The 24,991-nt window shown below is 43.3% G+C and overlaps 1 protein-coding gene across 2 annotated transcripts in view; it reads right to left on the bottom strand.

Annotated features, from left to right (window-relative positions):
- The window catches only part of ZC3H6 (zinc finger CCCH-type containing 6), a 92,236-nt gene that overhangs the window by 4,787 nt on the left and 62,458 nt on the right, over positions 1-24,991 (bottom strand). For both annotated transcript variants that reach the window (XM_074989230.1, XM_074989229.1), the window contains 7 exons: positions 20,682-20,797; positions 19,123-19,239; positions 17,369-17,480; positions 14,482-14,591; positions 13,287-13,540; positions 10,688-11,205; positions 1,065-1,298 (listed from right to left, as the gene is read on the bottom strand). In XM_074989230.1, coding sequence (XP_074845331.1) covers positions 1,065-1,298; positions 10,688-11,205; positions 13,287-13,540; positions 14,482-14,591; positions 17,369-17,480; positions 19,123-19,239; positions 20,682-20,797 — 1,461 coding nt within the window. The remainder of the gene's footprint in view (positions 1-1,064; positions 1,299-10,687; positions 11,206-13,286; positions 13,541-14,481; positions 14,592-17,368; positions 17,481-19,122; positions 19,240-20,681; positions 20,798-24,991) is intronic.

Genomic DNA, 24,991 nt, shown 5'->3' with positions numbered 1-24,991 from the left:
TACAGGCATTGTCCTTTAGCTTCATTAGCTCTTCTCTCTCCCTGACGTGTGGCCCCTAACATATTTATAGGCAGCAATCATCTCTCCTGCTCAGCTTTCTTTCTGCTAGGCCAGACAAGCAAAGCTCTTTCAGGGTATGACTACCCTGCAGCTGAAAACTCATGGCTGACCCATGCCAGCTGGTTCAAGCTGTATGACTATTTTACTGCAATGTAGGCTTCTGAGTTCAGGCTGCAGCCCAAGCTCTGGGATCCTGTGAGATGAGAAGATCCAAGGTTATAGCTGAAATTATTTTATTAGATCCCAAGGGCACAATCTTGCACTTCATACTATTAAATTTCATCCCATTTCTGTTGCTCCAGTCTTTAAGGTCATCCAAATCTTCCTGTATAATACTCCCATCCTCCTTTTGTATTGAGGACACCTCCAACTTTACATCACAGGACATTTCATTAGCACAGTTGTATTTCTGTCACAAGATCATTTATAAAAGTAATCAATAAGACTGGTACCAGGACCAATACGGTAGAACCTCAGAATTATAAATAACAGTCAACCACCTACTTAATGAGGAACTGGAAGTAGACAAGCAGGAGAGAAAACAAAACAAAAAACCCAAACAAATTACAGTACTGTGTTAAATATAAATTATTATAAAAAAGCCATGAACTTTAACAACAGCTCAGCCAAGGTAAGGAAACTGCTTCTGTGACTTTCACTTAAATTACGAGTGTTTAAAGCAGCATCTTTCTTCTGCATAGTAAAGTTTCAAAGCTGTTTTAAGTTAACATTCAGTTGTAAACCTATCTAGAATAACCATAATTTGGTTCAGAGTTACAAACAACCCCCATTTCCCAGGTATTCATAAATCTGAGGTTCTACTGTTTGAAAGAACCTACAGAAAAACACAGTTTAGGAAAAGCAAGGAGTAGGTTACTCAGTTGGAGTTGAAGGAGGAGCTTATGAAGGCATTATGTCATTAATGGAAATAGTCACAAAGTAAACATGGAAATAGTATATAAACAACAGAATTTTTGTATTTAAAATGCAATAGTCAACAATACCTTCTTCCTTGCTCATTGCCCTCTGAGACTGACTGCTGATTGGCTCACCATCTTCTTGCTGTTTTTGACTAAGTCTTACAAAGAGGGCTTTCTGCATTGCTGGAAGAAAATCCGGCACATTAATAGGTTTATGGCCTGTTTTACTGACACGATCTGGCTCATTTCCACCCTTATGTGTATCTTGAACAACAAGGTGGGCCTGGTGATCAGTAAATTCTCCATGCCAAGTTCCATCTGCGTATGCAAAATTAAAAAATAATCAGTTAATTTACTGATAAATAGAGAAGACCTCAAAAGACAATAATAACTGAAAAAAAATTGAGAATATTTATAAATTCCATCTTATAAAGGTTAACATTTTAACTATTTCAAATTCAAACAGGTGAAAACATGACATACAAACTGAAAAGTCAGCTCTGATTCTTCCTCTATTGAAAAAAAAAAACGGTTTAATTTGCAGAAAAAATTGTGAGAAAAATCTTGCAATTCTCAAGCTTTCAGATGACTTTTTACCTATTTATTGCAAAAGTATATTTTGCAAAAATAAACTAGAAAATGGTACTATCCCCTTGGCCAAAAGAACACCAGTAAGAAAGAGTTTTATTATAGCTAATGTAAAAAGAACAGTTTTTAAAGGAGTATCTGTATCTACACAGACAAAAATGCTAGATTAAAAACACTTCAAAACTGCAAAAAATAGTACTCAAAAAGTTAGAAAAAGTCAGAATTAATTATCACTGTTCTTTTGATTCTGTTTCTTTGTGAGTAAGTATACTTGCATTAGGATACCACTTTTTCTAACGCTAAATTCAGTATGTTTTGAGAAGAGGATAAAGATTCTTTACTGCCTTGATCAATCAAGGAGAGTGAGGGTGAGAAACCAGATTTTACTAGAGAATACCTGAAGGGTTCGAACAACAGGCATATGGATCTACAAGGTGCAGAGGGAGTAACGCAAATACATTAAACACAGAAAAAGCAGATCTTACCTGAGGCTGTGTTAACATTAAGTTATAAGGAATATGAGTTAAATTGAAAGAGTGGTATTAAGGCTAGCAGTGGTTAGTCAATTGAAAATGAGGCTCCTGAATCTTTTGAAAGTTTTACAAGCTGACAACCAGACTCTGAATACCTTTCAAATGTAATTTTTTTAATGCAAAATGTCTGCTTTGGTCTGAAGGAGAACAAGGACAACCATCAGCTGTTCAGGATAAACAAGCTTTCGAAGACTCATCTAGATTCAGGCCAAAGTTAGAATTTATTTATCTCTTAGGAGAAAAAGTTACTTATCTGTAACAGGAGATTCCGTGAAATGTGTGAGACCTATCTATATTCTACTTGTGGATATGCATGCACCTGAGAACAGAGGTTCCTAGCAAGTACTATCTGTTGGCCTGCACATGAAAAGCTGTCCTCCTCCTGTTCTGAACCAAAGAAGGGACAGTGTGGACTGATGCCTCTCCAGTTCCTCCTTTTTACTGGGAATCTACATCATGATCCAGAACAGAGGGGGAAGAGGGCATGTAGCAGAATGCAGATAGAGAGCACATCTCTTTGAGAACCTGTTATGGTAAGTAACCTTAATTTCTTCTTTGGGTACTGGTCCCCAACTGTATTCTACATGTGGGTGACTGGTTAATAATAGTCCAACAGGAAGGGGTGCAAGGATGCTGCTGAACAGATGACTGTAATACTGCGGTCCCCACAGGTGCTAATGCGTAATGTTTGTGAAAGTATGGAGAGAGCTTCTGATAGCCACCCTACATATGCCCCGTATAGATACACCTTCAAGAAATACTGCAGAAATTGCTTGTGCTCTAGTGCAGTGGGCTCTCGGCCCCATCCAGGGAAGGAATGTGCACCACCTGATGAAGGATGATGCAGCTGGAGATCCATTTGGAAGCTCTCTGAACAGATAATCCTCTTTTGGATTCCTCTGCTAAAGGAACCTACAGTTCAGGTGTTTTCCCAACTGAGCTTGTCCTCTGCAAAATCCCCTCACCCTCCTAACCTCTCTAATATCCTGGAATCAACACAGCTACAACTAACTGCATACATTATGCAGTGAGCGTAGAATAAAGAGGTAAAGGAGCCAGAGAGAAGAAAATTGACCGGCTTATTTAGCCTGGAAAATTAGAACGCAAGTACTAGTCCTAAAGTCTTCACTTCAGTCAGCTCCACAAAATGGTTCCCTGCTGGATTTTTCTCTTTTTTGAACATTCTAGACCAATGGTTCTCAACTAGGGGTATGTGGACCCTGGAGGGCTGCGAGGGTATTGCCAGGGGTCCATAAAAAAAAAGATAAATAAAAATGATCATAGAAAATAACTTTTAAATAAACTACAAAGTTACAATCAATTATTTTAAAATTAAATATCTTCCAATTATGTTGTTAATTGCTGTCTGAAAATCTTTGTTGTGATTTCCTTTTTCATCTAATGAATAGTTAACAGAGAGAAAGCCGTGCTAGTCTATATAGTATCAAAACAAAAAAGCAGTCTAGTAGCACTTTAAAGACTAAAGAGAAGTTACTAACTGTAGTAACGATGGTTCTTTGAGATGTGTCCCCGTGCTCCACAATAGGTGTCGGGCTCGCCCAGAGCCGCAGAACGGAAATCTTCCAGAAGTTTCTCCTGGATCGCGCATGCGCCAGCGCGCGCCGCTCCCTTGTGCGCCCCCAACCACGTGCGCGATCTGGTCCCCGCCAGTTCCTTGACGAACCGCCTCGGATGCTCCTGAAAAACACTAAACAGAGATCCGAAGCGGGGAGGATGGGCGGGTGGTGGAGCACCCACAGGGACACATCTTGAAGAACCACTGTTACTACGGTGAGTAACTTCTCTTTCTTCTACAAGTGTCCCCATGGGTGCTCCACAATAGGTGACTACCCAGCAGTAACCCAAGTAAGGAGGTGGGTAATCGGTTTATGTGCAGCTTGCCCCCGAAAGGACTGCTGCTGACAGACGGGTGTCCTCTTGGTATACCCAATATAGTGCATAATGCTTGGCGAAGGTGTCGTAGGATGACCAAGTTGCTGCTCTACAGATGTCTTTTAATACGATGCCCTTGAAAAAGGCTGTTGACGCAGTCACCGCCCTGGTGGAGTGAGCCCTGGGCAGGGCCAGCAAAGGAGTCTTTCGAAGTTCGTAGCACATTTTTATGCAGGACACAATGTACTTTGAGATTCTCTGTGAAGAGAGACCTTCTCCTTTTGACCTGGGAGCAAGAGATACTAGAAGCCTGTCTGTTTTCCGGAAGGACTTAGTTCTGTCTATGTAGAAGGCCAACGCCCTCCTCACGTCCAGGAGATGTAGGTGTGCCTCCTTGCTGGAGCTATGAGGCTTCGGGTAAAACGAGGGTAAAACTATTGGTTTATTAAGGTGGAACTCTGAAGAAACTTTCGGAACAAAATCTGGGTGCAATCGTAAGGTTACCGCCTCCTTTGAGAATACTGTGCAGGGCGGCGTTGCCATAACTGCTGCAAGCTCACTCACCCTGCGAGCTGACGTAATTGCGAGGAGGAAGGTTGTTTTTATCGTAAGGAGACACAGGGGAACTGTGGCTAATGGTTCAAAGGGTGGACCCGTTAGCGTGCTGAGCACCAAGTCCAAGTTCCACGATGGTGGAAGCGGTTTCCGAGGGGGGTACAGGTTTACTAACACCTTCAGGAACCTGGTAACGATAGGATGGGCAAATACTGTGGGCCCCTCCTCTGTATGCTGGAAAGCAGATATAGCTGCGAGGTGGACTTTTATCGAGGATAGGGAAAGCCCGCCCCTCTTGAGGTCCAATAAGTATTCTAGTATTACAGGTATAGGAACGTCAGGGAGCTAACTGCTTGGCGGAACACCAGGCTGTAAATCGAGTCCATTTCTGCTCGTAAGTCTTGCTGGTGGAGGTCCTTCGGCTACTTTCCAGGACTTGTTGCACTCCCTCCGTACATGTGCTTTCTAAGGAGCTGAGCCATGGATTAGCCATGCTTGTAGGCGCAGACCCTGAGGGCGCGGGTGCACTATGGACCCCTGGGCCTGTGTGAGTAGGTCTGGCGCCACCGGAAGAGGGAGCGGTGGGCGATCCGACATGCGCAGAAGCAAGGGAAACCATTGCTGCCGGTCCCACGTTGGGACTACTAGAATCATGCAGGCTCTCTCCCTTATGGCTTTCTGCAAGACCTTGTGGATAAGCGCTGTGGGGGGAAATGCGTAAAGTAGGGGGCCCTTCCATGAAATCATGAATGCGTCCTCTAGGGAGCCCCGCCCCAATCCTGCCCTGGAGCAGTACTGGGGACACTTCTTGTTGTGCTGGGTGGCAAACAGGTCGATCTGGGGAAACCCCCATGTGTGAAAGATCGGTCGTAGCAGATCGGAGCGGATCTGCCATTCGTGCGTGAGTGTGAAGCGCCTGCTCAGCTGATCCGCTTTCACATTGTGAGCGCCCGGCAAGTACGAGGCTTTCAACGTTATGTTGTCGGCAATGCACCAGTTCCACAGTCGGACTGTTTCTGCACATAGGGCACGGGATCGGGCTCCTCCTTGTCGGTTTATATAAAACATAGTGGAGGTATTGTCTGTATTGATCCCGACTACTCTGCCGTATACGTGGTCTCGAAAATGTTTGCAGGCGTTGAACACTGCTCTGTGCTCCACTATGTTTATGTGCAGTGACTGTTCCACAGGGGACCACAGCCCTTGCGTCACCTTGTCGCCGATATGTGCTCCCCATCCTATGTGGGAAGCATCGGTAGTAAGAAACATAGAGATTTGTGGTTGGTGAAAGGGTACCCCTGCTAGCAGGTTTTTGGGGTTTACCCACCACTGCAGGGATTTGCGCACCTCTGTCATGGGCGACACCACCCTGCGGACAGTGTGGGATGTCGGTTTGTAGACGCTCGCCAGCCAATGTTGCAGGCTGCGCATGTGCAATCTGGCGTTCTGCACCACAAATGTCGCTGCTGTCATGTGGCCCAGCAGCTGCAAGCACATTAAGACCGGCACCGTGGGGCTGTATGTCATGACTTGCACCAGCGAACTGATGGCGTGAAAGCCGGCGTCGGGAAGGTACACCCTTGCTGTAACAGAGTTTATACGTGCCCCTATGAACTCTATGTCTTGTGTGGGGTCGGTCTTTGACTTCGCGAAATTGATGACTAGGCCCAGCGAAGAAAACGTGTCCGCTGTGACACGTATCATGCGTAGAACCTCTGCCTTTGAGGCCCCTTTCAGTAGGCAGTCGTCCAGGTATGGGAATATAAATATCCCCTGTCTGTGCAGGTAGGCTGACACCACTGCCAGGGTTTTGGTAAAGACTCTGGGGGCCGAGGAGAGGCCGAACGGAAGAACTCTGTACTGGAAGTGTTCCTTGCCGACCATAAAGCGGAAGAATTGTCTGTGTGCCGGATGGATCGTTATATGAAAGTAAGCATCTTGTAAGTCGAGGGCTGCAAACCAATCTCCATCGTCCAGTGCCGTGAGTATGGAGGCGACTGTAATCATCCGAAAACGCTGTTTGCGTAAGTATCGGTTGAGGCCCCGAAGATCTAAGATGGGCCTCCAGCCTCCTGTTTTCTTCTCTGTGAGGAAATAGCGTGAATAAAAGCCTTTCCCCTGGAATTGTTCCGGCACTCTTTCCACCGCCCCATGAACATAAGATGGTCCACCTCCTGCTTGAGCCTCGCCTCGTGGGTAGCGTCCCTGAGGTGGGGCCTGGAGGGAGGTTTCAGCGGTGGGAGCGACTGAAAGGGGATCGCGTAACCCGTGGCTATGATCTCCAACACCCATTTGTCTGTGGTGATCTTTTGCCATTGGGAGTGAAACGGTCTGAGGCGATGATGGAACAAGAGATGGGAGTGGCATTGCGCGATGGTGGTGATAGTGCAGCCCTCGACATGCCCGTCAAACTTATTGCCTTTGGGCCTGCCCCGAGGATGTACGGCTTTGTTGAGAACGTCGCCTGGGAGTTCTGTACTGTTGCTGCTGTTGATGTCACCCTTGGTCGTAGCCCCGTTGATACTGCGCACGCTGTGGTTGGTATGGGTAGCATCTTTGCCGAGGGTAATATTTTTTCTTCCTATACAGAGGGGTATAAATACCCAGGGTTCTAAGTGTAGCTCTCGAGTCCTTACTGGAGTGGAGGACCGAGTCGGTTGAGTCTGCAAACAACTTTTGCGTGTCAAAGTGTTACGGAGAATCGTTTTGGATCGGGCCCTTAATGTAGTATTTGCAGGATCCTAGAGTCGGACCTAGCCCTGTTGTGGTGGCCGGTGAGCAATTCCATAACAAAAGGGAAGAGCCACAATCTTTGCCTGTTGGTCCCTCGGGATACCCAATGTCTGGAGCCAGGATTCTCTATGCATGACCACTGCTGTAGCCGTTGAGAGTGCCGCCGTGTCCGCCACGTCCAGGGCGATCTGGACTCCCGTCCTCGAAGCTGCGTAGCCCTCTTGCACAATTGCCTTTAACACCGGTTCCTTATTTTCCGGAAGCGAATCCATGAGAGAAGTAAGCCTGGAGTAATTATCAAAATTATGGTTCACTAGGTGTGCCACATAATTTGCCATTCTCAATAGCAGGGTGGAAGAGGAATATACCTTCCTGCCAAACAGCTCTAGCTTCTTGGCATCTTTGTCTGATCCCCCCGATTTGTACTGAGAAGTCTTTGATCTCTGCTGGGACGATTCGACCACCAGTGAGTTTGGTTGTGGGTGACTGAAGAGGAACTCCATGCCCTTTGCCGGGACGAAGTACTTCTTATCCGCTCTCTTGTTCATAGGCGGAGCGGAGGCCGGGGTCTGCCATATGGTAGTGGCTGACTCCATAATGGCTTCGTCCAGCGGGATAGCAATTTTGGATGAAGACGGGGGTCTCAAATTTTTCAGGAGTTTTTGATGTTTCTCCTGCACTTCTGCCGTTTGGATGCCTTGCGTGAAAACCACCCTTTTAAACAGCTCCTGAAACTGTTCGACGTCATCCGGGGGAGCAACATCCCCGAGTGCCGTGGCCTCATCTGGGGAGGATGAGGAGGAAGCACTAGGGTAAACCTCCCTCGAACTCTCAGGTTCCTGCAGCCGATGATACACCCGCTCGCTGGAGGATTGCGAAGGGAAGTCTCGGGGTTCTAAAATTAACTCTCCTTGAGATCGCTGTGTTTCCATCCCCGGCCGGGAGTGTCCCCGGGGGTATTGGACAGCAGGAGGGGACCTGCCCCTGGGTGTAGGCCCAGGGTGTCTGTGTCCAGCATGATAAGGACGACCATGGCAGCACAGGCACGGGTCCGGGGATGGAGACCCTGGACCACTCCCGGGGTGTGTACCCCCGATGTCTGGGAGAGCGAGATCTCCGCGACGACACAGATAGCGGTGAAACTGGTTTGTGATAGTACTCCAAGGGATCCAGTCCCAGGAAGGGTGAAGGTGGCCAAACCCATGGTGACGTTGGCTGGAGGAATGGAGAAGGGGGTTCTGGATAGGCCGGTGGAGACCCCGACCTTCTGGGTGGCGTGTGCAGCATAAGAGGAGGGCTTGTTGATAGCAGCAGTGCAGCCCTATCCGGAGAAGGGCTGTGATGCCGGGTTTTTCCTTTTACCTTTCCCCTCCCCTGCGGGGCTGGTGCCGCCCCCTCCCGCGCCGGGGATCTTGGCCCCGCTGTTGGTGCCGCGCTCGGCCCGCTCAGTTGCGGTGCCGCACGGATAACTTGCTCCGGTGCCTGCAGGCTCTTTGCCTGTTGGCCCTGCACCGTTGGTGCCATGGGAGTCAGTGCTGCCTGTGGCGGTGCCGCCAGTTCCAGTGCTTGCCTGGCCGCTGCTCTAGGTGCCATGAGTGCCGGCTGTTTTGTAATTGGAGGCTCAGCCTCTGCCACGTGCGCTGCTGCGTTGCCGCTTGTCTGAGTATGCGGCTGGGGGCTGTGTGCTCTGCCCGTCCCGCTCGCTGAACCCGCCGGCAGGGATTGGGCTGGGGAGAGCTTCCTCCATTTCTGCACCGAGGGGGTGAGAGAAGCCGCCTTCCTCTTGTGGAGCCCAGAGGGCTCTTCTGGTTGAGGCCTCTCCGGCAAGTCCGGCTGGAGAGCCTTATCAAACAGGAGCATTTTAAGCAGCATTTCTCTGTCTTTCCTGGCCCTGGATGTGAGCTTAGCACAGTGGGAACACTTCTGGGTAACGTGTGATTCCCCCAGGCACCGGATGCATTCACTATGCCCATCGGAGGCCGGCATAGCTTCGCGGCAAGACTCACACTTTTTAAAGCCTGAAGAGGACATCGCGGTGAGTCTTTTTACTGTCGATAGGGTACTTGACACTTAATTCGTGCCTGTTTACCCGAGTCACGGACACCAGCCTGCAAGGGGAGGCCTACTGGCCTTCACGTCCGCTGGTCTTCTCCGCTCCTCTCTCTCTTTGTATTATATATATATATTTGATATTCTCTTGCTCTCTCTCTCTCTCTTTTTTTTTTTTTTTTACCAGAAAGAAACAACAATTTACACGTAGAAACACTATCTAATCTGACAATGGCCATAGCCTGAGCGGATTCCCTCTGCAGCCGATGGTGGTTGAGAAGGAACTGGCGGGGACCGGATCGTGCACATGCCCAGGGGCGCGCAAGGGAGCAGCGTGCGCCGGCGCATGCGCGATCCAGGAGAAACTGCTGGAAGAGTTGCGATCTGCGGCGCCGGGTGAGCCCAACACCTATTGTGGAGCACCCACGGGGACACTCGTAGAAGAACAAAATAATTTATTAGGTGATGAGCTTTCGTGGGACAGACCCACTTCTTTAGACCACAGCCATACCAGAAGAGACTCAATATTTAAGGCCCAGAGAACCAAAATTAGTAATCAAGGTTGACAAATCAGAAAAATTATTATCAAGGTGAGCAAATCAGAGAGCAGAGGGGCAGAAGGGGGGGGGAGTCAAGAATTAGATAAGGCAAAATATGTAGAAGAGTCCTTATAATGACACAGATAATTGTCATCCCAGTTCAAAACACGTGTTAATGTGTCGAATTTGAATATAAAAGAGAGTTCAACAGCCTCTCTTTCCAAACCTCCCAGTCTTATGAGGATTCTCACCAATAACCACAGGCTGTATCACAAGAATACCAATCATGGAACTTTTCCTTGCAACAAGCCCCGTTGCCAACTTTGTCCACGTATCTATTCTGGGGATACCATCACTGGACCTAAACAGGTTATTCACAGAATCACAGGCACATTCTCATGTTCCTCAACTAACATCATATATGCTATCATGTGCCAACAATGCCCACATGCTTTGTATATTGGGCAGTAGAAAGTGCTACTGGACTGCTTTCTTGTTTTCATCTAATGAAGTGTACATAGCGGCTAGACTTGACTTTGATGGGGGTTTGCTAATGACTGGGGGTCCACAAACAGTTTGGGAAGGGTAATGGTGGTCCACACTGGTGAAAAGGTCAGGAACCACTGTTTTAGAATATCTTTTTTTTCCTTTTTAAAAAAGTTTGTTTCACAATATTTTAAAGACATAATTCTCAGGCTAAGTTTTTATATTTCACTTGATTGCTCTAGATGTGCAGTAGTATTTCAGAAAGCAGAAACAGTTCTCATCAAGGAATAAAAACAATTTTGAACTAACACAATTTTGAACACAATCGTACCTCCTGTATTGTTAGTTGGCTGGAAGCTATGTACTGCTTGATGCGAATAATAATTGTCATAGAAATCAGCTGGGTTCTGAATGGATTCATAACTGATATTCTGCTGTCGTTCACCAGGAATCTGCTGATACAGTGGGCCTGATGGGCAATGATTCTCTCTTGGTATATTCATCATATGCCCTTGAATTCCTGGAGCGTTGTATGGTGCACCAATGCCTGGTGGTGTTAAAGGTGGACCAGCTTGTGCTTGAACTGGTATGCCAGTTTGACCCTGTGGTCCTAAAAAGCCTGGTGGAACAGGTTGCAAAGGCGGGCTGTGTGGCATTGCTGGGCCTTGAGGTCCTGCACACGGGTGATGCCCAGGAGAACCTGGGTGCATTACTGGTCCATTATGTCCTTGTGGTATGCTGGGTCCTGGCCCTGGACTTGACCCTGGATTATACATATGCTGAGGATGTGGGTCATTTCCTGGAAACTGTGGTCTTGGTGGTGATGTGCTGTTATAGAAGGCTGGTGGCCTGTAGGCAGAAAATTGACAAGTAAAGAACAAGAACATACACATCTTACACAAAACCAGATTGCAACACTTATAATTTAAACATTTTTAAAACACAACATTTTAAAAAAATACACTTTTATTTCCTAGCCATACCTTTTTACAAGTTTGGAATGACATCTGTCTTGTACAACATTTCATCGTGTCTCTATAGTAAACAAGTCACTGCTTTACTAAATATGATGTGGAATTGAATGACTGGCTTTACAGACCGATGTGAAAATTAGTACAGAGAAACCAAAATGATACAGGTAGGAAACTGAACAACACATGAAAATGTGTACATGGATGGAAATGAAACTGAACTGGTAGAAGAGTTGTGCTCTCTGGGGAACAAGATCACACGGCATTAAAAGATATCCATATGAGATTAAGCAAAGAAAACATCACTTTTGGAAGAATGAACTGTGAATGAATAGAATCAACAGAGGTTCCCACACCAAACTAAAAGGCAGATTATGTCATGCAATTGTATGGAGTATGCAAGTGTACAGAGCAGATACCTGGCTGATTACAGCTGCTAACAAAAAGAGATTGGAGAAGGCTGTGGAAGATATTACATATTTCATGAAAAGACAAAGTAACAAATGCAAGACTGCAGCAGCTGATAGAGCAGAACATGTTAAAAACATCAAAGAAGAAAGTTCATGTGAATGAGACATGCACACTACATGGAGGGTGGGAGACATGCTAAACAAATGCTGAATTGGGCACACGAAGAAGGAAAGCCAAAGAAGAACAGGAAGAAAATGGTAAACAAAAATCCACTGACTGCACTAGCAGGCAAACATAATCAGCAGAAGGCCAGGACTACCTGATGAGTCAGCTGCACAGGAGAAACTAAGCCCTAAATAAAGTCTATGGTAAAGTGGTAATTTAAGTCTGTGGTAAACATTTCACTTCATACTGCAAAATATCTTTGCTCATTTTAACCTGAACCAGTATCACTAATGTCTGAATATAAACTGCATTAGGAACTACACTTTCTTAGTCGAGGAAATTATTACAGTTCTTTCATATTATTTACCATTTGTTATCGTGAAGAAGAGCTCTGTGTAGCGTGAAAATTTGTCTCTTTCACCAAAAAAAAGTAGGTTCAACATATTACTTCACCCATCTTGTCTCGCTAACATTCTGGGATCAACATGGACACAAAAACACTGAAAACAATGCCTTTTTGCTTAAAAGAAGTAGGGGAGTTCAAAAACGCTGTTTTGATTCCAAATGTCAACAGCTTATTAGTTCATTACCGTTTCATCCTTGGGGTGTCTGTTCAAACCTTTTTGGTGCAAAAAAGCTACAAGCTTGACAGCAGCAAACCAATTCTTATGGCAAAACGTCTGTCCACATTATAAACATGTAATGCTTGCAGGATAGTTTTTGCAGTGAACAGCAAGCTGTATTAGCAGAACTGTGTATGCAGATTTGCACAATACCTGCTCAAATTACCAGTTTAAAACATCCCCAGACTAACAAGCTCAAACCTCAACTCAAAGAGCTTTGAAGGAATTCAACACACCAACACCAGACAAAACTCTGTATCTAGCTATTCAGGCTAAGCTTTATGGGGGGTGGCTGGGCAAGAGGAAAATACTCTGGTAAAGGCAGTGACATCTGGTAGATCTGAATTAGCAGCAACAAAGACCCTGCACACAGTCTCAACACTGAGTTTCTTCACTGACTGAAGTCAAGAAAGAGGTGTATATATAGTTTATATGAGAGACTAGAGGGAGATGGAAAGGAAGGTGGGCTAAGAGTCACATAGGACTGGAAAAAACATTGTGAAGGGAGTGAATTCCTTGCCTGTTTCTTCTGGGACACCCAGGACTAGTACCCTCTGTACAGGGTATTAGAGAAATGAAAGATGCTACAATGTCGATGGCAAATTGTGAAAATCCCACTCCTTCCCCTGGTTAGATGGGAAATTCTGGACATTTCAAGGCTTCAATTTCTTCTAAAAATCTGGTGCGGCCTATTTCTCAAATGTTTATAAACTCGTTGTTCAGTCTTATGTGCAATTCTACAGACCATTCTCCAACCTACTTTTTTCCGATCTTGTGTGCTAAATCCACAGTAGGTTTCACAACTATCTCAAACAGAGATGGAATTTTCTTGAATTCACCAGAAGGATCTTGAAAGTTTTCTGTATCAGACTCAGAAAATGAAAACTGCTCTGGTGGAGTTGGCAGAAGTCCAACCCCTGGAGGTGGTTTAGGAAGAGGAACTATGCCACGCTTTCTGAGTTCCTCCAGTTCTTTTTCATCTTCATTTTGTGGCTCCTCTTCAGTATTCAAAACCTAAAACAAAGTTATGCAGTGAAAGTTCTCTTATTGTACGCATCTTGCATTTCATTTTATATTTTAAAAGGGTTAAGAGGTGCTGTAACTGTACATCTATTTTATACTGCCTGCCATTAATATCAGACTCAGAAGAAGACTAAATCCCCCCTTAAATTTCTTCTAGCTCAGTCAGGAATAAAACCATTTCCACAATATAGAACATACAATTTTAGAAGGATCACATTCTCTGATCAGTAACTTCTGATGATAGAAAGTAGTCACATGCTCTAAAATAGACATTATATAGTTTGTGCCATACATTTAAAAATGAGAGAATGAAGAAGTTGCAAAGAAGCGGTAGAAGGAAGTAGAAGAATAGGACTGAATAGTGAAATGAAAAAACAATGGACAAAAAAGAGAGGTGAAAAAATTAGAAGGAAAAGAGAATTTATGGTGTCGCATATGGTCACAAAGCCAAACTTTAGGGCTGAGATCTTCTTAAGGAGCTAGGGATGTTAAACATTACTGGGAGATAAAAATCATACAATCCTAGGGTTGGAAGGGACCTCAGGAGGTCATCTAGTCCAGCCCCCTGCCTGAAGCAGGATCAACCCCAACTTAATCATCCCAGCTACGACTGTGTCGAGCCAGGACTGAAAAACCTCTAAGAATGGAGATTCCACCATCTCTCCAGGTAACACATTCCAGTGATTCACCACCCTCCTAGTGAAATAGTTTTTCTTAGTATCCAGCCTACACCTCCCACTCTCTGACTTCAGACCACTGCTCCTTGTTCTGCCATTTGTCTGAACAAGGTGACAGGTTCCTATCTCTTGTTGATGCCTTGAAAGATCCCATCATAAATTTATTCAAGATCCCATCATAAATTTATTCAATTTAATTACCTTATCACTCTGAAATTAATTTTCACTTACTATGGTAATACAGGTGTTACCTACCTTATCTAGCAGTTCTTTTGTTTCTTTAGTTAGCGGAGCATGAGAAAACTTGCACTTATCCCCTTGGTAACACTTTGCTCCTGTATGATAGAACTTGCAAGGAAATTCATGTAAGCAGAAATATTAAGGACTCTAACAGGTAACAACATTTAATATGCACAGTCTGGAACATTTTCACAAAGGAATTTTCAGTTAACCTTCCACTGCTCCTACCTACTTATTAGTTTCAGAATCACCCTTTAAGCATTACGACAAGACTAATAAGCAATTCACTGTTTAATTCCATTTAATACCGTGCTTATTATATGCATTTAACCTACTCCCTCCCCCAAGCAAACAAAAAAACCAAAACAATGCCTCTTGCTAAAGCCTACCTTCATCTTTATTAATCTTTTAATATATGAAATAACCTAATCATCTGCCAAACTAAAATTAATAATTTCAGAAAAAGATGAAGTTCCCTCCTGATACTATTTTTGTACTATAAGTATCTCAACATAGTCAAGTTGTATATTAAGTATAATTTCTTCTTGAAGTAAAAAAAAAAAAAATTAGTCCTTTAAATGATATATTACTTATGACAGAAATTAAATATGGACTTTTATCCTAGACTTCAAATTTCCAGGTGTTAATCTGTTTAAATGAAAAATCGCACAATTTCAGTATCAATCAATAATCAAAACCTGTTATTTGTATAAAAATATACTAGTCCATGACATTTAGGAACAGATTATGTGTAAGCAAAGGAATTCTTTACTAAATTGGAGGGCGGGGTAGAAAAGTTCAAACACCCTTGGGCAACGTCTACACTACAGCAATTTTTCAAAAGACGTCCTTCCAGGAGATCTCTTTTTTCAAAGACAGTGTGTACACACAAAAAAACAGATCAGAAGAGTGATCAGTCTCCATGAGGACTGCTCTTTCAAAAAAAGGAGGAGGGAAAAAAAAAAAAAAAAGGCCTGCGGCATCTACGCACATTTTCTTTAGAAAGAAGACTCTTTTCCAGAAACGGGAGTGTCAGAACGATTTCGAAAGGAGTGCCACGTTCCTTCAATTTAATTTTGAAAGAACACTTTTTGCACGTAGTTGCTCTGCTGCATATTTTGAAAGAGCCCCTTCTTTCGAAAAATATTTTGAAAGAACTTGCTAGCGTACACGCACCCTTGGAGTTTTACGCTTACATACACACAATCTTAATCTTATAAGGTGTAGTTCTGATTAAAAGAAGATCAAGTACTACTGTCAGGTTAAACAGGTTTGTGTGTACAATCTGAGATATATTCAGTTACAAACATTTTTTCTAACTGTCAGCTTTCAAACTTTAAGTGTTAACCTATGTTCTTTTCTTGCCATGGATCATCAGAAAAGGCTCACGCTGATCCATGCTTGTGCAAATCCTATTAGAGACAGCTGCAGAATATGCATTTCACTGAGGGTCTAATGTGTCTTTCAGAGCCTTTAAAATTGTAAAGACAAATAGTTGGCAGAAAAAATATTTGCAAACTGAATATATTTCAAATGTTACACAATCACACACAAAAATGCCTTATTTTAATACAAGAACTAGGGGACACCAAATGAAATTGATGGGTAGTAGGTTCAAAACTAATAAAAGGAAATTTTTCTTCACACAGCGCACAGTCAACCTGTGGAACTCCTTGCCCGAGGAGGCTGTGAAGGCCAGGACTCTATTAGGGTTTAAAAAAGAGCTTGATAAATTTTTGCTGGTTAGGTCCATAAATGGCTATTAGCCAGGGATAAAGTATGGTGCCCCTAGCCTTCAGAACAAGGGCAAGAGATGGATGGCAGGAGATAAATCACTTGATCATTGTCTTCTGTTCTCCTTCTCTGGGGCACCTGGCATTGGCCACCGTCGGCAGATGGGATGCTGGGCTGGATGGACCTTTGGTCTGACCCAGTATGGCCATTCTTATGTTCTTATGTTCTTCATGAATTAATTGTACCAATTCTGTGGCTTTGCACAACAATGCATAATCCACAAGTGATATTTTGAAAATTCAAGGCTGCTGATCTGATCTGTACAGTCATTTACATCTGTGCAATTGGTGAACAAAGCATGTGTATAATGCTATTATTCAGTGAGGAGTGTTTTATACTCACTTTTCACAAATGAAATAAATCCGTTCCCCATTCCAACTCGAAAAAGTGTTTATTGTGCGCTGGAAAAAAGCAACCCATCCCTATCTAGCTCTTATCCTCCTCTCATACAAACCACTGTCCTACTCTCTTATTCAGAAACAGGATCAAATAATGATGTACACCAGCTCCCTGTGCTAAGAAGGCACAAACACCACCTTCTGCTCCACACTGGAAGGACATGGAGATCTTTAAGTTGTTATATCTCATTCTTACCACAGAGAGAGCTGGCTGCTTGTTTGCTAGATCCATTGAAGGAACCAAGATCTGGCTATAAAGATACAGACTCCACAGTGCATGTCTTAATGGGATGCCAGACACGCAAAGCACATGGCAAAAAGTAAACTCATTTCTAAAAGTCACAGATTTAATCTCCAATAACCACCTAAGAGTAAAAAGGGTTTTAAAATTATACACTCTATAATTTTATTTTGTCAATGTTGCTTTCATAAAAACAAATTCATGGAATAAAAGCTTGTGAACCAACTGTAATTTTTAGATTATATATTCCTTACAGTTTTCCTTCTGGGGTTTGTAAAATATGGAACTACTGAACTATAACTGAACTAGGAGGCACCTTTTTTAAAAATCTTTCTTTCACAGTTGATATCTTACAATAAAACACAATTAGGCAGATGTTCATAAAGTGTCTAAAGAGAAAATCAGTTTGTATTAAAATATAAAAGCAAACCAAGATTTAATTAAAATACAGTTTTCCCCCAAAGGATATTATGCAAATAAATACAGTTCTCTCCTTTGGTACAATAACCCTGTATGTAAAACTTGCAGATTTCCTTCTTCTTCTCTATCTCTGCATCATGATCGAATTTACACTGCTCTCCCTGTAAATGTGACAGAAAGGGGAGACAAACAAATTATCAGTTCTAAATGCTGAATTTATTCAACATTGTATTTTAACAATGATGTTTTCATTCTATTTATCCAGTTTTTCTCTACTGGCAACACAAGTGGAGACAAAGAACATTCTAATGCAATGCAGTGTTTCTCACACTCCATTCCACAGAGTATATACTGATGGCCGATGGAGAGCAGAGTGGTCACATGGTACTGTTTTTTCCCCTTGATTCCATCTAGTAAATTACATTAAAAGAAGCTAAAAATTGAGTTACTCACCTTATGCAGTTACTAGAAGACTTTCAGATTTGTCCCCCTTATGGGTGCTCCACTTTGACATGTATACACACTTGAAGTGGAGCACCCATCTGGATGCTACTCAAATAAATATTAAATAGTTTATTATACTTTTTCAATTTAAGCAAATGCTGTAGTTGCAAGAAAACTGTGCGATCACAAATGCAAGGGGTGGTGATTCATGATATGAGAAAGTATTAGAAGCTCATATATAGAGACTGCCCATTTAGACAATACCAAAAATCATATGAACAGTATTACTTTACTTTAGGACTAGTTCCCTGGAAAGTTTTACACAATGACAACTTTTATAAGTACTTTAAAATAAATTAAATTACCTCATAACAATTTGTTTTATAACAGTAGGTGGCACTAAATACTCATCGTATTGGGAATTATCGGATTTAAATACCATTACAAAGCCATGAAAATGTTCAAGACTGTGTTGTGGCCATTATCTTATATTTCCACCAGGAATCTGGATGAAGCATAATTAACTTTTGTGTTTGGGAGCAAATGATGGGGGGGGAAAGGTTCATAATCATGAAAAGACCCAGAAAAATTCCCAGTGGAACTAGGAATAAGTGGCACAACATTGTTGACATACATATATCAGTTTGAGAGCAAAAACGCACACTTGTCATCATTTGTTTCAAATTTCTGTGTTATGTTTTATAATTGAATAAAAGATTGACTTTGGTACCAGAGAACCAATTGTTTCAGAATGATGCAATACCAGAATGCAAAATCTCTACAAAATGGCAGACTGGCATGCCACAGATATTTGGCTCACTAATAATCTAATTCAGTTTCTCTTCTTTCTCCCTCCCAATCCTAGCATGCTGCTGAAAATGAAGCTGAAGTCTACCTTTCCTGAATGTTTGGGAAAGCGTATTTTCTTCCATACTTAGGATGAAGAGAGACGTATTTTCTGCTTACAATTAGTGTTTTTCATTATGTCTCTAAATTTATAATGTCCAAGAAAAAATATTTTTAAACCAGAAATGAATCACTAACTCTACTAAATAAATCACCTTTCATACCCTCAAAATTAAATATAAAAATACAGGTTTCATATTACACTAATTTCAGATCCCAACATTGCTGAACGTAGATGTATGTATTATACTGCATTTGTTAATAAAATAAGGGATCAATAGTAGATAATTTCAGATCGTTTGCATTATATAGTGAAAAGATATGCAGTCTGATCATTTTTCCTCAAAATTTTCGCCACCACTTTTATACTTACCAAAAATACTAAGACAAAAAATACAAAAGTTACACACAAGTTTTCCTAATATTGGTTAAACTGAAATACAATATATTTACCTTTATACATCTTCCCTCAAGAAAGTATTTACAAATTTGTTTTCCTTTATGTTCTACTGTATGCTGATTTATAAATTCTTGACTCATATTCACCCATTTCTTCACTGGTTTGCCCTCCTATAAAAGGAAATAAAAATATATTAAATGTACAGGTTGAACCTCCCTGGTTCGCCACCCTTAGGACCAGTCCAGGGAATTTTCTGGACCAGAAGAGGTGAATGCTTGCCTCTCCACTCCTGCCTAACGTCCTCCCATCTCTGGGCTCTACTGCTCCTGCAGTACTGGGGCTCAAAAGCTCCAGTCACCAGGGCCCCCTGCCCCGCAAAGCTCCACTACTCCAGCCTGTGGGTCTGCCCAGTCCCAGGGCCTCCATTCTTCCCTAGTCCAGCAATGCTCCTGGCCTCAGCCCACTGGTTTTTCCCCACGAGTGCTCCATCCCTAGAGCAGTCCTGGAGTCACAGATGATGCTGGACTAAGGAAGTCCGGATTAGAGAGTTTCAATCTCTGTTTGCAAAACAACTGCAACATTCAAAGCAGTCATTAATCCAAAGTGTGATAAAATTTCCAAATAAAATGACAGTAAATCATGATTTGAGTGTTCTCAGATTACTGTAGCAGTTCAAAGAGAAGCTATTATCTCAAAATACAAAGTAAAACTAAACATGCATTATAATTTTTCTTAGATGAGCTAGTATTGTTCTGTAAGAATAAGCAAAATAAAATTCTTGTGTGTGAACAGTTTTCTGTTATACATGCAACAAATTCAGACTCTTCTTTAAGTTTTAGAACTCTCTTCTTAAGTCACGTTTTCTAGACCTTTAATCATTTTTGTTGCTCTTTTGTGGACTTGCTCCAATTTAGCCACATCTTTCCGGAAATGTGGTGCCCAGAACTGGACACAATATTCAAGTATAACTTGTCTATATTGTCACCAACCTGTTCTGAGCCCACATTACCACTCAGGTTACCACATCAGCACGTAAAAGTAATGAATGAGAGCTAATTTCACACAAACGCAGCCTCTCACAATATTTACAGGGACACTAGTAAAGTAGGAATGCAAGCCAGACTCGTGTCCATAAACCATAGCTGAGGAAAATGGAGTAGAATCCATCAAAATTCAGATGAAAGGTGTGCAGAAGTTGTGAAGAAGATCAATGGGAATAGACAACTAGGAACTGCAACAAGTCTCGCAATCTAATTATGTTGCTTAAAAACAAGTGATTTGTTGCTAGCAGGTAAACCAATTCCTCAGAACTGAAGTAATCCTCAATTAAATTAACTATTAAAGCTTCAAAGTTAACATCCTATTAAAAAGTAAATCTTGTAATTCTCTTGCAAGTATTGTCTGTCTTTCCGTGTGCTGACTATACAAGACTTTTTTCTCAACTGAATGGGTCAGAAACTTCTTTTCTCAGAAAAGAGAGAGCTTGACTGTCGAACAATGTAACAAAATAAGGAGAGCACATAATTAGACAATTTTGTCTACACTTCTGTTAACAAGGAGCATCCAGGTGTTTGCATATCCATGTACGTATTTTAATTTCAATTCCATGTACCTCTTGAAAGCCATCAGGTCCTTTATTGGCTCCTCTTCCCCTTCCACGATCTTTACGTTTCAATTTCTTCTGAATTCCACGCCCTCGACCTCCCCCAAAACCTCTTTGTGAAATACCTGAAAAATATTAAAACATATTTTTCATATGATTTTATTCTATATTTCAGATACTTAGAGAAAATTACTATACTAGAGAAGCAAGAAGCTCTTTAATGTGGTTTCCTCTTTAACTGACATGAGGAGCTACAAGAAAAAGTAGCTATAGTCAGCAAGCAGAGAACAAAGAGAATACTAAAGGAAATTATAGTTACCTCTCGGCATACTATGACTGAATGAAGCCCTAAATAACCTCAGTGACATACTGCCATGCATGGCTTCGGTGGCCCATTAGAATTTTATGAAATTACCTGCAACTTCTAAAGTCAATAACAGATTGACAAAATGAGTATACCATTTACTACATTTCAACTAGGCTTTTATAACTTGCAATGCAGTCATACTGTATTTATGATGAATGCAAATGTTTGAATTGTTTTAGAGTTGATAATGTACAAATACTACTATAATTCAGCTCTAAATTCCCTAATATACTTTATATAACATCAACTTCCTCTAAATAACCTTAATATTTAAAGAGCGCATATATTACCCACAGAAATATTAAAGATGTGTTGCGTGTCTTTTACCTTCATATATACATGACAAAATACTACTTTCTGAACCCACAGATCTTTCTCTCCTACACACAATGCAACTGCTATCATAAACAGATTTGGAAGGATTAACGTATCAGTAAATGTCACTAACCAGCAATTTCACTGTATACACAATAACTAACACATCCACTGATAAAAGACAGTTACCTGTTCCGTAACTAATGTTCTTCAAGATGTGTTGCTCATGTCCATTCCAAACTGGATGTGCGCTGGCACATGCCCAGTTGCTGGAAAACACTTTGCCCTAGCTGGTAGTCATAGGGTTAGACTGGCGCCCCTGGAACAGCACTCATATGGTGACCAACATATGCACCATGTGCCCTGCCCTGTTCCTTCTTGCCGGCTAATCCAACAGTGGGGAAGGCGGGTGGGCTTTGGAATGGACATGAACAACACATCGTGAAGAATATCAATTATGGAACAGGTAAATGTGTTTTCCTCTTTGCATGATTACTCATGTGCATTCCAAACTGGGTGAATACAAGCCAACATCTAGGAGGTGGGGTTGGAGCCCTGCAATGAACATCATCCTGAACATGCTACGTGAGCGAGTAATGGGCTGTAAACATATGTATCGAGGACCAGGCAGCCATTCTGCATGTATCCTGGATAGGCACATGGGCCAAGAATGCCACAGAGGATGCCTGCACTCTGGGGGAGCCACCCCCAACCTGTAACATTCTTTAATGCAAGCCACTATCCAAGAGGAAATCGCCTGTGAGAAGACTGGAAGGCCTTTCATTCTGTCTGCCACTGCCATTAAAAGCTGCTGTGACTTCCTGAACAGTTTGGTCCTGTCCATGTAGAAGGCCAAAGCCCTTCCAACATCTCGGCTGTGAGGTTTTGGATAAAAAAAATTGGTAAGGAAATCTCCTGGTTGACATGGAAAGGGTAGACCACCTTTGGTTAGAATGCCGGATGGGGTGTCAGTCTAACCTTGTCTTTATGGAACACCATATAGAGTGGATCCACCGTCAGGGCCCTCAACTCAGACACCCTCGTGACCAAGGTGATGGCCACCAAAAACACTGCACTGTAAATTAGAAACAGCCAGGAACAAAAAGCAATGGGATGGAAGGGGGCCCCCATCAGTTTTGACAACACCAGATTAAGGTCCCCCACAGGCGGGGGGCCTGCACCCGCAGTCTGACTCTCTCCAGTCCCCTAATTAAATCTTTTAATCACCGGGTCTGAGAAAACTGATGATATCCCAGGGTGAATGGCTGCTAAATGAACCTTGATGGAGGATAAGGACAGCCTCTCTTGATTTAAATGTCTTAAGTGGTCCAAGATCAAGGGTTTTGAGGCCTGCAAAGGCAACAACCCCTTCTGAGATACCCAAATGGAAAACCTTTCCACTTGGCCACGCAGGCCACCCTTGTGGAAGGTTTCCTACTGTTTAGCAATGCCTCCCTCACCAGGTTGGAGCAAGAGAGCTCCATGGCCATCAACCATGGAGCTTCCAACCTATGAGGTGCAGGGTTTGGAGGTTATGGTGTTGCAACCACCACTCCTCCTGTGTAAACACGTGCAGCATAACGGGAGTGTTATTGGATCACATACTGACATTTCCAGGAGAATCAAGTCCTGTGCTGCCTGGCCCACCAGAATGACTGATGCCTGATCTGACCAAATCCTGAGGAGAAGCTTGTGGACTAGTGGAATCGGATGAAGGCACAGAGCAGCAGGCTTGACCAGGGAATGCTCAATGCATCTGCCCAGGACCCGGGACTCCAGTTCTGGTAAGAACAAAACGTCTGGAACTTTGCACTGAAGTGTGAGGCAAATAGGTCCATTTGGGAATGCCGCCACTTTTGGAAACATCTGGGTGTAGCAACCACTTGTGGTTCACAAAGGACCTGGTGAGGTGGTCCACCAATGAGTTGTGGACTCCAAGAACATAATGGGCCTGCAGAAAGATCTGGTGTTGAATGCAAAAGTCCCAGAGCCCGAGGTCCTCATGACAGGGGAGAAGAGAGTGCACCCCTCTCTTTGTTTATATAGTACATTGTTGTTGTAATGTCTGTAATCATGGATATGCAAAGCCCCGATAAACTGTCCCAAAAGACCTTGCATGCCAGCCTGATGGCTCTGAGCTCCCTGACATTGATAAGGAGCCTGAGGTCTTCCTTGTCTCACAAGGCCTGGGTTTGGTGCTCCCCAGAAGGTGCCCCACGCCAGGTCTGAGGTGTCCTTTACCAGGGAAAGCGAGGGTTGGGAGGCCTGAAGGGTATTCCCACACAGACCATTCAAGCATCTAGTCACCAACTCAGGGTTGACAGAATTTGTGGTGGCACTGTCCAGTGAGTCTATGCTGTCTCTGAAAGGTTGGTACACAGCAGCGAGCCACAGCTGAAGGGGACACATTTGGAGCCTGGAATGCTGGACTACGGACGTACAAGCTGCCACGTGGCCCAGCAACCTCATACAGCACTTGGCCATTGTGGTGAGGAACATGATACGGTCACGTATAATCACCACCACAGCCTGAAACCTGCTGTCTGGCAGGAAGGCCCTGCTGAGCACTGCATCCAAGAGAGCCTCCACAAACTCCATTCTTTGTGTGGGGACCAGAACCGACTTTGCCTCATCAACCAGGAGGCTGAGACTCTCGAATGTTTGGTGGATCAGCTGCAAATGCTGTTGTACTTGGATCTGTGACCAGCCAATCATCCAACCACCACTGCTATACATTTAGTGAAGACCCCTGGGGCAGAGGAGAGGCTGAATGGGAAGACTGTGAACAGACAGTGTGCCCTTTCTGCCGTGAATTGAAGAAACCTCCTATGAGAGGATAAATTGCTAAAATAAGTATCTTGTAGGTCAAGAGCATTAAACCTGTTCCCTGGCTCCAGCAACAGGATGATGAGTCCCAGAGATATCAATACGAAACCTTATCTTTTTTTACAAACTTGTTCAGGTCTCGTAAGTCCAATATGGGCCTCAGGCCCCCCTTTGATTTTGGAATTAAGAAATACCGGGAATAAAACTCCTGCCCTTGAAACTGATGAGGGACCTCCTCTACAGCGTGCACTGAATGAGGGATTTTATCTCCTGTCTGAGCAGACCCTCATGAGGGATCCCTGAAGAGGGACAGAGAAGAGGGATGGGAGGAGGTGTAAGAGTTAAATTGGATGGTGTATCCCCTTTCTATCGTGTACAGGACCCACGGGTCTGATGTTATATGGCACCAGGCAAGGTAGAAAGGGGAGAGGAAAAAGAAAAACAATGGGCGTACTGGAACTACGCTGGTGATTGGTGTGGTGCTCCCAACGGTGCCATAAACACCTGCTTTGGCCCTGACAGAGGCTCGAGCTGACCCTGCCCTCGATTCTGTTGGTTAGAACGCCTCCTGCCAGAGTTGCTTCTCCAACTCTGACCCTTCTGTTGCCGGGGGAATTGGCTAGCAGGAGAGTGGGGAATAAATGTCTATGCTGCGCCACAGGTGTATGAAGACCCAGGGAGCTTAACGTAGTCCTTGAATCCTTTAGGCTATGAAGACTTTTATGGCTCTTTTCCAAAAGCAATGTTGGGTCTTCAAAACGAAGGTCCTGAATTGTTTGGTATACCTCAGAGAGGAGGCCAGAGATTTGTA

Source organism: Carettochelys insculpta, chromosome 3, assembly GCF_033958435.1.
Source record: "Carettochelys insculpta isolate YL-2023 chromosome 3, ASM3395843v1, whole genome shotgun sequence".
Taxonomy (NCBI): Eukaryota; Metazoa; Chordata; order Testudines; family Carettochelyidae; genus Carettochelys; species Carettochelys insculpta.
Note: the sequence above shows the minus strand (reverse complement) of the source record. Positions and strands in the feature narration are given on the sequence as shown.